A 15,432-nucleotide genomic window follows, 5' to 3' on the forward strand; every position below is an offset into this window, starting at 1 on the left:
ATTAGATTTAATTTCATTAAGTTTTCTTTCTTTTTCTACTTTTTCTACCGCCGTTTCGTTTACATAAATATAAATATCTTATGCATCATCTTAGACAAATATTTCATATTAACATTTAATAGTTTGCTATTTACCTAATGAATATTATTGAGACTATATGTTTCAACCTTGTTTCGCGATTTCTTTTTATAATTGAGAAAATTCTGCATTTCTGTGTTATCGATATCGGTTGTACCGAAGGAAAATGTCGATATTTTACTGTAGATAGTGTATGTTGTGTTCTACGAGATGACGCTGTAAAAATAAACGCACAGTGTGCGTCTTCACTATATGTTACATGTCATTCGGTACCAATCATTTTATGCGCTTATATCGCTTTAGTAATAATGCATTTGTGCGTTTATGACGTTTACGTCATACAGTAAGTGACTAACAAGCCTCAAAGAAATATTAGAAAAATTCGGCCACGGTGCAAAAATAATCTTAAGGTTGTATTCTTGTTAATTTTTTATATTAAGAAGTTTCTTGTATCATTTGTTTCTCTTATATTATTCGAACAGCTTTAAATAAAAAAAAAAATAGCATTATCTTGAGCGGTTATTTGTATTTAATGTAGTTATATATTCATTACAGAACATTGGTGTAATGATTTCATTAAGAAATAAACTTTAATCACTCTAAGGATGGAACATACAAAACAAATACTTCATATATTTCTTATCTTCTCAGTATTGCATTGTACAATATCAGCTTATCTTGAAGATGCATTTACTCAGGAGACTGACGAGCCTTCCAAAATTGCTTGGCTCTTTTTCAATAATGCTGTTACAGCTAAGTGGACTCAAAGAAATTTGTTAGAATTTAGAAGAGAACCCAAGATTGAAGGTTTACTGATGATCACAAATGACAAGTGTCGTGACAAGTTAAATCATCTCTGTGGAGATATAAGCAGGAATAATGATGAACTTGTACTACTTGAATGTATTCAAACCTTCAAGGTATATATGAAATCAAAGGAAATTAAGAGAAAAAGATTTAGGTTTATGTGCTATAATTCCCTAATGTCTAACTTCTAATAACTATCACAATTGTTACTTTGTAGCCTACTGAGATATCTGGAATTGATCAGAAGTGTCAAGAAGCAATTTGGAGCTATATCCAGAATATTACAGACAATGTACATATAGAGAGATTAGCTAGGAAAGCGTGCGGCAAACAGTTGGATAATTTACAATGTTCCAGTTCTGATTATACCCATGGAGCTTACTTATCTTGTTTGATTGATAAACGAGAAATGGTTAGAGATCCTGATTGTATCACCTATATCCAGAGATTGGAGTGGATTGCTTTTAGTGATTTCCGAATTCTGACTCCCTTTAAGACAGACTGTGCAAATGATATTAGAAAGTTCAAGTGTGATAGTTTGCAGCCATACAGAGACATATCACAAGGTCAGATATTAGCTTGTCTACAAGATCATGTTGAGCAATTGCAACAGGAATGTAGAAGGCATATTCTTCATGTGTCTGAGATCCAGGCTGAGAATATCAAGCTGGATCGGCAACTATATATGGCTTGTACTCAAGATCGCATTAAATTCTGCCCTAACATTCGACCGGGCAGTGGTCAGGTTTATAAATGCTTGATGCAACATAAAACTGATAGGTAAGTACCGATACAACATGATTAAATGCCTTTATATTAATCCAAGTCTTAGAATTTAATAGCTTAAAGGTTACAAAAACTTTGAGTATTAGATATTAAAATATTTAGCAATATCTAAGTTTTGATGTAACAACAGAATCAAGGAATTATCATTTTTAAAAATGTGTTATCTACTAATAGATCGATGACCGGGCAATGTCAAGAGCAGTTGACAAGGAGAGAGAAGCTCATTGCTTCCGATTACAAAATTAGCAAAGGTCTAGTCAAAGCCTGTAAGGAAGATATAAGAAATTATCACTGCAGGCGGTCTGTATCTGAAGATAAAGAAATCAAGTTGGCCCAAATTTTGCTTTGTTTGGAGTCTGCTGTGAAGAATGGCAGCAAGATAGATGGAAATTGTCAGGCGGAAATGTTCGATCACAGAAAACTCTTGATGGAGGATTACAGATTGTCACCGGAGATCGTAGACGGTTGTGCGAACGACATCACAACTTTTTGCAATAGCCTCGAAGTCGGCGGTGCTACAATACATTGTTTAATGGAGCACACAAGGACGAGAAAAAAGAAATCGAGGGTTACACCAAAATGCCAAAGAGCGGTAAAGAATTGTTTAGGAAAAAATGAAGATCTTAGAATTCAGAGTTTCTAAAAATTAACGTGCTCATTTATATGATATAACTTCTGAGAAAAAGAATGCTTTTGAATATATATATTATAAAATGTTTACAAGATATATGTATATATTATCAATTTTCTTATGGTATATTTTACACTTGCATTAATTTTAGTTGGAGGAGTTAATCCTAGAAGCCGATGTCGGTGAAGATTGGAGAATTGACCCGGTTCTAAGGGAACAATGTCAACCTGTGGTTAATTTGGCTTGCAGAGACGTGAGTAAACTTTATATATGAAGGCGAGTTTTCATTCAGTACACGTACTTGAAGCCATATATATAAGCATAATTCTAATTTATAGCAACTTCTGATTTACAAAAAATTTCAAACTTGTTATTTTACTAATATTTTTGTAATATTTTTGATAAACAAAAACATAACAAATTGATGTTGCAATTTAGAATGATATTAAATGAAAGATTAATATGTTTATTTTTAATACTTCAGCTTTTATAGAAGGGACATGGTTTATTCAATTTATTCAATTTTTCTTAACTCATGCACTCACATCTCTATCCATGTGTTATTTCTATTTCTATAACTAGTATTTTATTAATACAATCACCTCTTTTCTTTTTTTCCTTACATTTTAACATATTTCCATCGATCTGTGATGTTATATTTTTTTCTGTAATGCCTCCAGTGACTTTGAGATGACATTGAAAGTGTGATAAAAGTATATTTCACGCGGCCGCTGCGAATCTCATAGTACAGCACACCCTTCTGATCCCACCATATACAGAGAAGAACTTTCATTCCGAAATGTTTGGGTTGTGCTGTCGACGTTTTCGGTTGACCAGGATTTATTTATGATTTTTTGAATTTAGGATTTTCACATATAATCCATTTCTGTCACCAATTACGGTTTTATGCAAAATATCTTTTTTTTTATTGTCTGGTAAGCAAAGTAACGCATGTGGTTAATCGGCGATTTTTGTTGTCAATGGTTAGCTCGTGTGGAACTCACTTCCTTTCTTTCTGTATCTTTCTTATATGATGTAAACGATTGCAAATAACTTTCTGGTTTACTCTCAGTTACCGCAAGTTCTTGTGTTTGCGCCGTATTTTTATTCAGCAGATTTTGCAACTCCTCATCCTTAAATTTTTTTGGCTAACTGGGGCGTGGCTGGTCGTGAAGATCAAAATCATCACTTTGAAAACATTCAAACTAATTTCGGCACGTGCGATCGGTTACAGCATTTTCATTGTAAGCAGCACAAATCATTTTGGCTGCTTCAGAAGCGTTTAAATGAAATGCAAAATATATCGTGTACCGAATGCTCTTTGTTGATAGCCATCGTGAACACTACTGATTTGAGATTATGTGCATCAAACTCCAAACTGTATGTCATTTCGATAAGTTAAATGTCAACACTTTAAAATCGCAAAAGGGGGAGAGAATTTTAACTTCAAATTTTGCTATGGGTTACGTCCATCGGAAATTCCATCGGAAAGAATTAACTATTAGATCTAATATATAATCGCGCGTCTTGAGATTATCATTGCCTTATTGTACTATTTTTATCATATTTTCAATATTACTTTAAGGTCACTCGTGGCATTTCAGATAAAAATATTTGCGACAAAAGTTTCTTGTTTTTATGTATATAATCCGAATATGTAATAAAAAGTACTATGTTCCGTTCTAAAAATTCAGCTTTCAGTCTACATAGTTAATTTTTAATCAATACTGGAAGTTGAAAATATTATCATTGGATAGAGCATACCCCATTTAATCACAAATTTTCGGGATTCTTGTTAAAAACTATTTCCCTTTATCTTAAAAAGGATGTATGGGTGCTCTGGGACACCTTATATCGGGTGTTTCGGACCACCCGGGTCACTCGATTTTTTCGTTAACGCGACATTTTAGAGAAAAATATTTCAGGCAAAAGTTGTAGGGCTTCAAAGGATCTATTTACTGACGCTATTTGACCTTGGGATAACATTGAAAAGTCAGTCAAGATCAACATAAAAATCTTAAATTAAATTAAATGGATACCCCAATTTTTTATTACATCATCTTTTTCTAGCAATTAATTTGGACAACTCTTGTTTGAAACATTTTTTTATTTATCTAATATTTTTTGAGATATTTGAGGAAAACTTGATAACCTTTTCAATATTTAACCTACGATATCTCGCTAATTATTTGTCGGAAGAAAAGTGTTACTAGACTTTTTTGCTTTATTTAGTCTCAAGAATATATTGTTACAATAGCACCCTGAATTTGGTTAATTTGATGATTTCGAAATTTCCAAAAATCAGCAAGTTAACAAAAGTCAAGAAATATTAGGTAAATAAAAAAATGTTTCAGATAAAAGTTGTTCAAATTAATTGCTAGAAAAAGATGATGTAATAAAAAATTGGGGTATCCATTTAAGATTTTTATGTTGATCTTGACTAGATTTTTCAGGGTTATCCCAAGGTCAAATTCATAGCGTCAGTAAATAGATCTTTTGAAGCGCTACAACTTTTATCTGAAATATTTTTCTCTAAAATGTCGCATTAACGAAAAAATTGGGTGATCTGAAACACCCGGTACATATATGTTGGTTATATATTTAATTTAGGTGCATGGTGGAGATGCCAGAGTAATATCTTGTTTGATGGAGCAATTAGGAACGGAGAGGATGACGGAAGCTTGTGAGACAGCTTTAGTGCAAATACAATATTTTATCGCCAGAGACTTCAAACTTGACCCACAATTGTATAAAGCGTGTAGATTTGACGCTGTGCGTTTGTGTCATGCGAGAAATGCCTGGGCCAATGATGGTAAACAAATGGACCCTGAAACAGGACCTCTCGTTCTACCGTGCTTGTACAGGCACGCATATCAGAAAAATATGACGGTAAGATTAATAAGTGATTAATAAGTATGGCCGGATAAGTGATTAATAAGTATAACAAATTTTTAATTTAGTTTAATAATTAAACTATAATGATCTATGCTTTAAACTATAATGATCTATGCTATATTTCTATGTTATATTAATAGTTATTATTATTTTTGAAAGTGGTTCTTCTTGTTTTTAACTACTATTTTTATACTTTGTTTAGTTGAAAGCAGATTGTTTGGAAGAGATTAGGAGAGTTATGAGGCAGCGTGCTGTAAATGTTGATTTACAACCTGAAATCGAAGAAGTATGTTTCAATGAGTTAGCTTCACTCTGTTATGATAAAACTGCAAAAGGAGAAGAAATCCTCTGTCTGCAGGATAATTTAGACAAGTATTTATCATCTTAAATAATATTGACATTATAAATTAAAAGACATTTGAATATATATCTGTTTAATGCGACAATTTTCCAATTATCATTTATTAAGAGATACGAACACAAGAATTTCATGCCTGTCTTATCGTGTCTGTACAAAGTTTTCATTAAATTTTGAAATATTTAAGAAAAGAGTATTTAAAGAAAATTTTAGTTTATGCTTACTATTTCAACGTTTACAGTTTATAATTGAAAATAATACATGAAATGAAATAGATATTTATTTAAATAATTTACACGATTTACGAAGTTATTTTTGTTTCTCATAGAAATATTAAAATATAATTTTATGATCTGATCTGTATTAATTGCAGCCTGAATAAAAAATGCAAGCTTGCAGTTGGAAATTTCACAGAGGAACAAGCGGAACGTGTTGAATTGAATCCAATCATTTCTTCAGCTTGTCAACATATCATGGAACGTCATTGCGAGGTATGCTTTATATTATCATATTTACTTTGTTTATTTAATTTCTATGATATTTGTGTCTTTCTTTAGGAAGTATTGAAATATGGAAAAGATGAGGGAGACATGATGGAATGTCTCATTGAACACAAAAATGAACTGGACGCACGTTCTGATTACAAGTGTAAAGCAGCCGTGGAACATTTCCAATTGATATCCTTGAAGAATTATCATTTTACATACAAGTTCAAGGAAGCATGTAGACCTTACGTTAAGAGATGGTGCTCCAGGTAATTAATTTGGAACTGTGTGAAAAAGAATTTAAGAAAATTTATAATTCCAGAATTTAAATATATCTAAAAACTCGAGAATGTACGTGAATTCGTATTTTTTCGTCAATTTAGATCGAAGACGAAAGCCGATGTGATAGAATGCTTAAGTTTGATCGTGCAAGAGGACATAATGAAAGAGTCCCAGCATCGGGTGCTGAAGGATTGTAGGCAGCAACTGCGAGCGCAACTTTATCAACAGCGGGAGAACATACATTTTGATCCCGTTCTACAAACTTCTTGCGCAACGGATATCAAACAATATTGTTTCAACGTAGAACCAGGCAATTCACAGGTAAGCAGCAGTACCTAATATATCTAATATAGAATGGTTATCTCTCGTTTTCTCATATATCTATTTATACAGGGTGTCCCATTTTAATGTCTCACCCCAAATGATTTTGAAATTTCCAAAAATCATCAAACAAAAATCAGGGCGCTATTGTAACAATATATTCTTGGGACTAAATAAAGCAAGAAAGTCTAGTACTACTTTTTCTTCCGACAAATAATTAGCGAGATATCGTAAGTTAAATTTTGAAAAAGTTATCAAGTTTTCGTTAAATATCTAAAAAAATATTAGACAAATAAAAAAATGTTTTAGACAAAAGTTGTTCAAATTAACCAGTAGAAAAAAAGTGTAATAAAAAATAAGGATTCCCATTTAAAAAACGCAAGTTGACCTTCAAATGACCTTAATTAGACCTTCAAATGACCTTGAAAATAGGGGTCAAGATCAAAGTCAAGGTCATTATAAGGTAGCTCACTTATAAATCCCTACAACTTTTATTCAGATCATTTTCCTCGAAACTTCAATACTGAAGAGTTATTTGGGATGGGATATTAAAATGGGATATCCTGTATATTACATGCATATAATTTTTACTTGAAAGGGTTTCATGATTAATAAAAACAATTATGATTATTTTATGATGATGATAATGATTACGTTTATTATATATTATTAATAACACGAGTAAAAGAATAAATGTTTGTTTCTTTTTCAAATACTTATAATGATAAAAAATACCATTTTTGTGGAATATAGTTATATAGTTATCTTAACCCATTAACGCCTGAAAGTTCGAAAATTTCTGTTCATTTTTTAGCCTCACTCTCATTTATACAAAGGAGAAGAATTTATGGCAAAAGAATGTTTTCTACTAAAATCGAGTCTGCTCTTTCCGATTCTGGCATTAAAAATCGATTTATCCCAACCAGGAAAAAATATGGCAGATTTTTATCCAAAAAACACGAAAAAATAGATGAACGATTTTTTTCAAATAATTTTTTTCGAATCGAAGTAGCATGCAAATTTAAATCTCGAGTCAACCAAGAGTACATAAAATAGTTATACTTTCAAAATGTTTTTTTTGTTCTCACCTGACGACATGACGGTTCCAAAATGACGGTTAGAAAGAGAAAAAAATTGAAATATCGGGATTTCTTAAATATTTCGATCTAATTCACATAATTATTCCCTTTCAAACTTCTTGCAACGATATATTTGTCGTCGATGATAAACCTTTATGCAAAATTAATAATTATGACATGGCAGATTCAAGATGGCGGTCATAAAAGGGATAAATTGTTGATTTTCAAACGTTTCTTCCGGATTTTCTCCAAAAAATTGCTTTTTTTGTTCATTATTTACTAATGAAACTACAGATTGATACGAATGAGCTTCTATGAATTTTGAGTTCTAGAGGTTATAGAACGAGAGGTAGTAGTAGATCATTATATCATGAATATGAAAGATAATAATTGTAATTGCTCGTTCGTTAGCCGTAAGCTTCTTACGTTGCCCAACTCTTACCGCGTGGAGATGAACGACTAAGAGTCTTTCTTTTTATTTTATATTTTATTTTTGTTTTTATATTTTTTTATATTTATATTTATATGTTTTTATATTTTTATTTTTATATGTTATATTTTATTTTTGTTTAATTTTTAATTTTTTAATTTTTATTTTATATTTTATTTTTGTTTTTATATTTTTTTATATTTATATTTATATGTTTTTATATTTTTATTTTTATATGTTATATTTTATTTTTGTTTAATTTTTTAATTTTTAAAATTTTTAAAATTTTTTTATTTTTCTTATTTTTTTAATTTGGTACAATTTTTCCATTTTCTGCAATTTTCTATAGTTTTATGAATTTTCAGAAGTTTAAAGCCTTTCATACATGCTTAGCAAAACAAGGTTTGCAAAAATATAAGTCACAAGAGTTACAGAATTTTTTTTTGTTTATTTATTTTTCTTTAACTTTTTTTTATTTTTATTTTTTGTTGCTGGTCCAAACAGAATTTTAAATGTCACAGTTAAAACTTAAAAACTCGCTTTTTTTGCACCTGCTAGCGAATTGTCTGCGATAAATAGAATTTGCAGCAATATTTTGGCTGATTCTTGCCTCAACTCTAGAATTTCTAAATATGAGAAAGTTTCATGAATGCTGTGTAAATAATATGTCAGTATCTTATCTCACTTCCTCTATTAAATTTTTCAATCAATAAATCTGTTTTAGAAATTTTTGAATTTTAGAAATTTTGAAGTTTAGAAATTTTTTTACCTCACGCTATAATTTTTCACGAACTATCTTAAAGAATCAAAGTTTATGAAAACTGATTTATATCAAGATATTGTTCTGTTTATTTACGATATTGAGAAAAAAAGCAATTTTTTGGAGAAAATCCGGAAGAAACGTTTGAAAATCAACAATTTATCCCTTTTATGACCGCCATCTTGAATTTGCCATATCATAATTATTAATTTTGCATAAAGGTTTATCATCGACGACAAATATATCGTTGCAAGAAGTTTGAAAGGGAATAATTATGTGAATTAGATCGAAATATTTAAGAAATCCCGATATTTCAATTTTTTCTCTTTCTAACCGTCATTTTGGAACCGTCATGTCGTCAGATGAAAACAAAAAAAACGTTTTGAAAGTATAACTATTTTATGCACTCTTGGTTGACTCGAGATTTAAATTTGCATGCTACTTCGATTCGAAAAAAATTATTTGAAAAAAATCGTTCATCTATTTTTTCGTGTTTTTTGGATAAAAATCTGCCATATTTTTTCCTGGTTGGGATAAATTAATTTTTAATGCCAGAATCGGAAAGAGCAGACCCGATTTTAGTAGAAAACACTCTTTTGCCATAAATTCTTCTCCTTTGTATGAATGAGAGTGAGGCTAAAAAATGAACAGAAATTTTCGAACTTTCAGGTGTTAATGGGTTAAACAAATATTAATACAATGATGAACCATGTTGAGAACTAGATTGTTTTCAGGTACTAGAGTGCCTGGCATCTCACAAATCTAAATTATCGGATGTGTGCCACAAACAACTATTCAAGGTGAGAAAGCAGGAGTTCCAGGATAGCTCCAGTGATTTTCCTTTACTAAACACTTGTCGAGTTATGATCAGGCAATATTGCCACGATGTGAGCAGATCGCAAACTTTGGATTGCCTTAAACGATACAAAGATGAGCTCACTTTCGACGATAAATGCAAGAACATTGTAATTCGAAGAATGATTGAACAGAACACGGACTATAGATTCAACAACGCGCTACAAAATGCGTGTTTCTACGATATCGATAAGCATTGCAAAGAGGTAAAAATAGAACGTTGGGTAGAAAACTGAATTACAAGTTCCGATTAAATTTATATCCACGATGCTTTTGTTCCTAATTTATTTTTAACAATTAATGCGTACGTGGTATTTTAGGTATTAGTGCATGAGCCCCCTGATAAGGAGCTTGAAGGAAAAGTCATAAGATGTTTGAAAATCAGATTTCGTGAATCTAAACTGACCACTAAATGTGAACATCAAATGGCTAATATTCTCAGAGAAGCTGCGCTAAATTATCATTTAAACCCATTATTGGCAACAATGTGTGCGCACGAAGTAAGATAGATAACAGAATTACTATATACAGAATATACTATTTAATTGTTCTTCTAAGTAGGATTATACTATTTAATTGGATATAAACTCGTGAAATTTATTTTTGTCAGATTGAAACGATATGTCGATCAGATGAGAATGAGCCTGGTGCTGTCGAGGAATGTCTCAAGAGGAAATTTAATGCCGGGAATCGAGACATGAAGGAAGAATGTCGGTTGGAAGTCGCTGATCTTATAGAACAGACAAGGGCAGATATCAATGTGGATCCTTTGCTACAGAAAGCTTGCGCTGTGGATGTCAGCAAGTACTGCAGTTCTGTTCCTCAAGGCGCTGGAAGACGTATGTAATGTTTCATACAAAATTTTAAATATAAAAATACTTTTTTTACCACGAATAAGTTACTGCATAAGTTACTGCATATTTAAATTATTCCATATATATGGCTAACAATATGATGAATAAAATAATAATTTATTAATTATCGTATATTATGCACGACGACAGACATAATGTGTCTACAAAATGCGTTGGAAGACAGCAACAAATCTTTGCAGCCCGACTGCTATAAAATGTTGACTACAAGGATGGAAATGTTTAGAAATGCTGCCAAGGTCTGTAAAGAATATGTTAGTTTTTAGCGAATATCTTTGTTTTTGTTTTGATAATCTGGTGATGATTGCGTCTTGTTATGCTTTTGCAGTTGATCGCGCCAAATACGATTGAAGAACTTTATACGACGGTGAATCTCTCTCCCGCGCGACGTTATTTCATGATTGTCGGTTGCACCATGGTCGGTTTTATTTTTATTATCGGTATGTTCTGCGGCCGAGTGACTAGGCGGACGATGATTATGAAGAACAAGTGACGCCGCCGGCGTCCGTCCACTAGTGAAATGACTTTCGTGAAATTAGTCGAGGGACAACAAATGTAAATTGTATCAGGTCAACTCTGCATGTAATTGCGCGAAATGCAAGTTACGACAGATGGAGGGAGATATCGATTTTTTTATACATTCGTTTATGAAGTTTTTAAAGTGCCACTCTTTGTATTTATGATCAAAGATGAAAACAAGATTTTTGATGTTGCTGTTATGCACAAGTGGCGTTGCAAGATTGTAAGCGTCGGGAGATATTGGTATGTAAAGGTTTTAAGAGGTAAGGATTTAAATATTCAGAAATATTACGCTACTGCAATATCGTGATCCTAAGAGAGAGAGAAAGAGAGAGAGAGAGAGAGAGAGAGAGAGAGAGAGAGAGAGAGAGAGAGAGAGAGAGAGAGAGAATACAGGGTGTTTTGTAAAATTTGCAACAAGCTTCGGAAATGTCTTTACATTTGTCGAAAGTAACGTTCTCGGAACTTGTTACAAAAGTTACGAAACAAGCTACGTTACCTAATTATAACTTTATATTCCGTAGAATGAGATTTATTCGTTGTGAGGAAAGGTAGAGAAAAATTATATTAACTTTGAGCAGGATTGACTTCAGGATCTTTTCCAAGATAAAAAACAACGCCAAATATTTTTAATCTTTTAAAAACTCGAGAGAATGATATAAAAATTGCTTATGATTAATGAAATCTATTCGATTGACGCATTGGTTTTTATCGAAAAGATGATTTTAATCAGAAAAATAATTAGAAATATTTCCCGTTTTGTTTTTTTTCATCGCGGGGCCTGGAGTCGATCTTGATTCGGAAGATCGTGTGCAGAGTTGTAAGAGGGAAGTAAAAATTGGAAGGTGGCAACCCAATTCCCTCCTTACTGTCCCAAGGGACTTACTCAAGCTTTGCGATGCAACGCGTGAGCGAGAACGTGTCTGACAGTTCTTTACAGAACATTTCCCGGAGATACCGGAGAAATAACTGCAATGTTCACGAGTAAATTATTCCTGTGGGATATACGTGCGAGCTGACGATACCACTGGGACGACTCCGCATACGGACCTCCGAGAGCGAACGCAGAGCGAAATGCATTTGTTGTCAAGTGTGTCTCAATGTCTAAATTTTCTGTACGTTTGTGATATAAAGGTCCATTAAGGGAACGAAAATAAAGTGTCTGAGATTGATTTCAGTCCAAAGATACATCGGGCACAAGTTATCTCAGTCTTCCACTTTCAAGTTTAAGTTCCTTGTCAATCTCGGAAAGGATATATCCTACAGTGTCCATTAATTGTCGCATCTTCTTTTGATCATAGATTCCAAGAAGAAAAGAGAAAAATTAGATTTTATTAACGAAAATATACACATGAATATTAGAGTTTGACAGATTTTAGCGGGTATTGTTTTAATAAAAGATTTTAATAAAAATTTTAATTCAAGATTTAGCTATTTAATCCTCTGAAAATTAAAGAATTGTCGGAAATATGTTGTTTTCCATAAAATTATAGTTCATATTAAATTACTTGTTAAAAGTATATTAATTCCTCAAATTGATTAGGAATCTATATCAGGAAAAGAAAATGTGATAATACGATATATATATTGGGAAACCCTGTATAAATAAAAATTTATATCTTTATCGCATATACAACATTTCTCGTGTAAATACTTAAAAATTATAAATTTTTATTTGCTTTGAAATATATACCCAGCAAACACAATATTACATGTAACGTGCATGTTAGTTGTAATTTTCTACTCAACAATATAACTGTTATATAACAGTTATATTGCTGAGTAGAAAATTACAACTAACATGCACGTTACATGTAATATTGTGTTTGCTGGGTATCTATATGTAGGTACAATGGAATATGAACCATATAAATTATTTATCACGATTTTAATAATTTTCTGAGACAAGTAAAACGACTAGAGTAATTATATATTAATGTTAAAGTAACATAAGTCTAAATGTATACGCTTTTACAATAATATTATGTACAACTATATAACGTAAACACTTTTTATCATAATAAGAGTATTAATAACCAAATAAAGAAATAGCGTCATTAAAAAAAGAAGAGCGAAGGTACGTCGTAATCGTTAACTTTTTATTCGAAAATATGCTATTAAAAAAATCGAATTAATCGCTTATGCAGGCATTATTTCTGACATTTATTTTTGGCATCATGCTTGTTTTACAAAAGCGTCGATATTGTATAGTTATGTGTTTATTACATAATGCATAATATAAACGGACAATATATCGGATAACATTCATTCGGTGGTCACATTCATACGGTGAGTAAATAAATATATTCGACACGTGTAACGTGATAAAGGACGACGACGCCATATTTATATCGTGTTACGTCGCGTTTGCATGAAGTCGGTCCGAAAGTTGCTTCAAATTTTTTCGCTTTTTTCTCTTGTCGCGAGAGTATATCACTTATGAAATATAGCGAAAAAATTCCCAGTGTTCGAGCGATCATATAATAGCATTAATTTACATATACCGTTGCTATTAACTATATATCTCAATATTCGTAATTATCCGCGTTAATTACCCACCGGTACGGAATATATGCTGAAAGCGGTACGGAATATATCCCACGAAAGTAGGTAAATTAAAGTAAATGCGCAGAAATTTAACTTGCAAAATTAAATACAAATGTTTTCGCAATTCAAAAAACGGTGGATAAATATTTACTTATTCTGCATTGATCTCAATTTATTTTCATCTTTTTGGACAGAGTAAATAGAAGTACTGTAACAAATTTAATCATTTGTTTTTTAATCTTTAGATTTTTTATGTCGATTTTCTTAACAGCTTACCTATATTGTATCATTTATTTATGTTTCTTCTTAAATATCGTTCATTCTTGGCGGGCAGAAAGAACCCTAGTAGCACATAATAGGTTTGTTTTCTATTGCTGAACTGGCTTCACTAACTTGCACTTATTCTTTTCTTCTCTCCCTTTCATTAACTCCTAGATGTATATCTATTTCTTTTTACGTTCCCTGAGTGTACATTAGTTCAGCGATAAAAAACAGGCCTATTGTTGGGCCAATATTAGCTACAAATTGGGCCCCCAATATTGGCCAATGTAACCCCAATGTAAGTCAATATTAGTATAACAATGCTATGCAATATTGGCAATATCTTGTAATTTGATATCTAATCAATATTGGCGATATCTTGTAATTTGATATCTAATCAATATTGGCTGCATATTGGGATACATTGGGCCAATGTAACCCCGATATAAGTTAATATTGGTATAACAATGCTATGCAATATTGTAATTTAATATCTAACCAATATTGGCTGTATATTGGGATGCACTGGGCCAATGTAACCCCAATTTATGTCACCGTAGCCAATGTAACACCAATGTAACGTCAATGAAGTGTGCTACTAGGGAAGGAGGATAATATATCGAAATTTTATGTTAGCATTGTCGACATTTGCATTAAATTAATTCGATTCTTCAGTAAATACCATTACATTCATTAAATATCAATGCAATTTTATAATTCTTTTTAGTTAATATAAGTGGCAAATAAGATCGACTCTAGAAAGTTCCTCGCATTTCGAATATCTTTAAATATAAAATTGGGACGAAAAGGTCGGTTTAGGATTTTTGGTAATTTTTCTTAATTAAAAATAAATTGTTGCGATTGACGCATGATATGTAAAAATGCGCAATTATAGTCAAATAGTGTCAGTTTTTCGTTTCGGTGCATAAAGTAAAAATTGACGGCGAAAGAGATAAACAAGATGGTTAACTATCTGCAACACATAATCAATGAATATTCATTGTCACTACAGGGAGGAGATATATTTTTTTCAGCTGCACTTTGCATATTTGTAAATTGCTTTCTCTCTTTCTCTCTCTCTCTCCCCCCTCTCTCTCTCTCTCTCTCTCTCTCCCTCCCTCCCTCCCTCCCTCCCTCCCTCTCTCTCTCTCTCTCTCTCTCTCTTTCTCTTTGTTTTTATTCCACTGAATTTCAAGTATATACGTATATGTATTTCGTTTCAAGTATAGAAGAAGCGTGACGGTGCAAATAAAGAGGAAAGACTTCAGGTCTACTCGCGTACTTTCTATACTTCTCTATATATATTCTCGTCTTTTTTCTTTCTTCTCGTTCAAACCACATGCTATATTCATTTCGTTCTATAGCGTGTTCGATCCACACGATTAGGTCGAGTGCAATTACGCTCAATTTTCTTTTTATTCCGCTCGAAACGTATTTCACATCCAAGAATGTTTCTTTAACAAGAA

General features: G+C 31.9%; 1 protein-coding gene across 1 annotated transcript; it reads left to right on the top strand.

Annotated features, from left to right (window-relative positions):
- Positions 1–337: 337 nt before the first annotated feature.
- On the top strand, positions 338–12,382 carry Glg1 (Golgi apparatus protein 1). The gene is made up of 15 exons (XM_011153311.3): positions 338–488; positions 634–998; positions 1,103–1,665; positions 1,846–2,263; positions 2,454–2,555; positions 4,913–5,191; positions 5,400–5,569; positions 5,929–6,046; positions 6,113–6,309; positions 6,424–6,643; positions 9,647–9,973; positions 10,088–10,267; positions 10,378–10,606; positions 10,772–10,878; positions 10,968–12,382. Exons 2-15 carry the CDS (start codon positions 684–686, stop codon positions 11,130–11,132), a joined length of 3,390 nt encoding a protein of 1,129 aa, XP_011151613.2. The 5' UTR covers positions 338–488; positions 634–683; the 3' UTR covers positions 11,133–12,382.
- Positions 12,383–15,432: the final 3,050 nt, after the last annotated feature.

The sequence above is a fragment of the Harpegnathos saltator genome, unplaced genomic scaffold (assembly GCF_003227715.2).
Source record: "Harpegnathos saltator strain DR-91 unplaced genomic scaffold, Hsal_v8.6 scaffold217, whole genome shotgun sequence".
Classification (NCBI taxonomy): domain Eukaryota; kingdom Metazoa; phylum Arthropoda; class Insecta; order Hymenoptera; family Formicidae; genus Harpegnathos; species Harpegnathos saltator.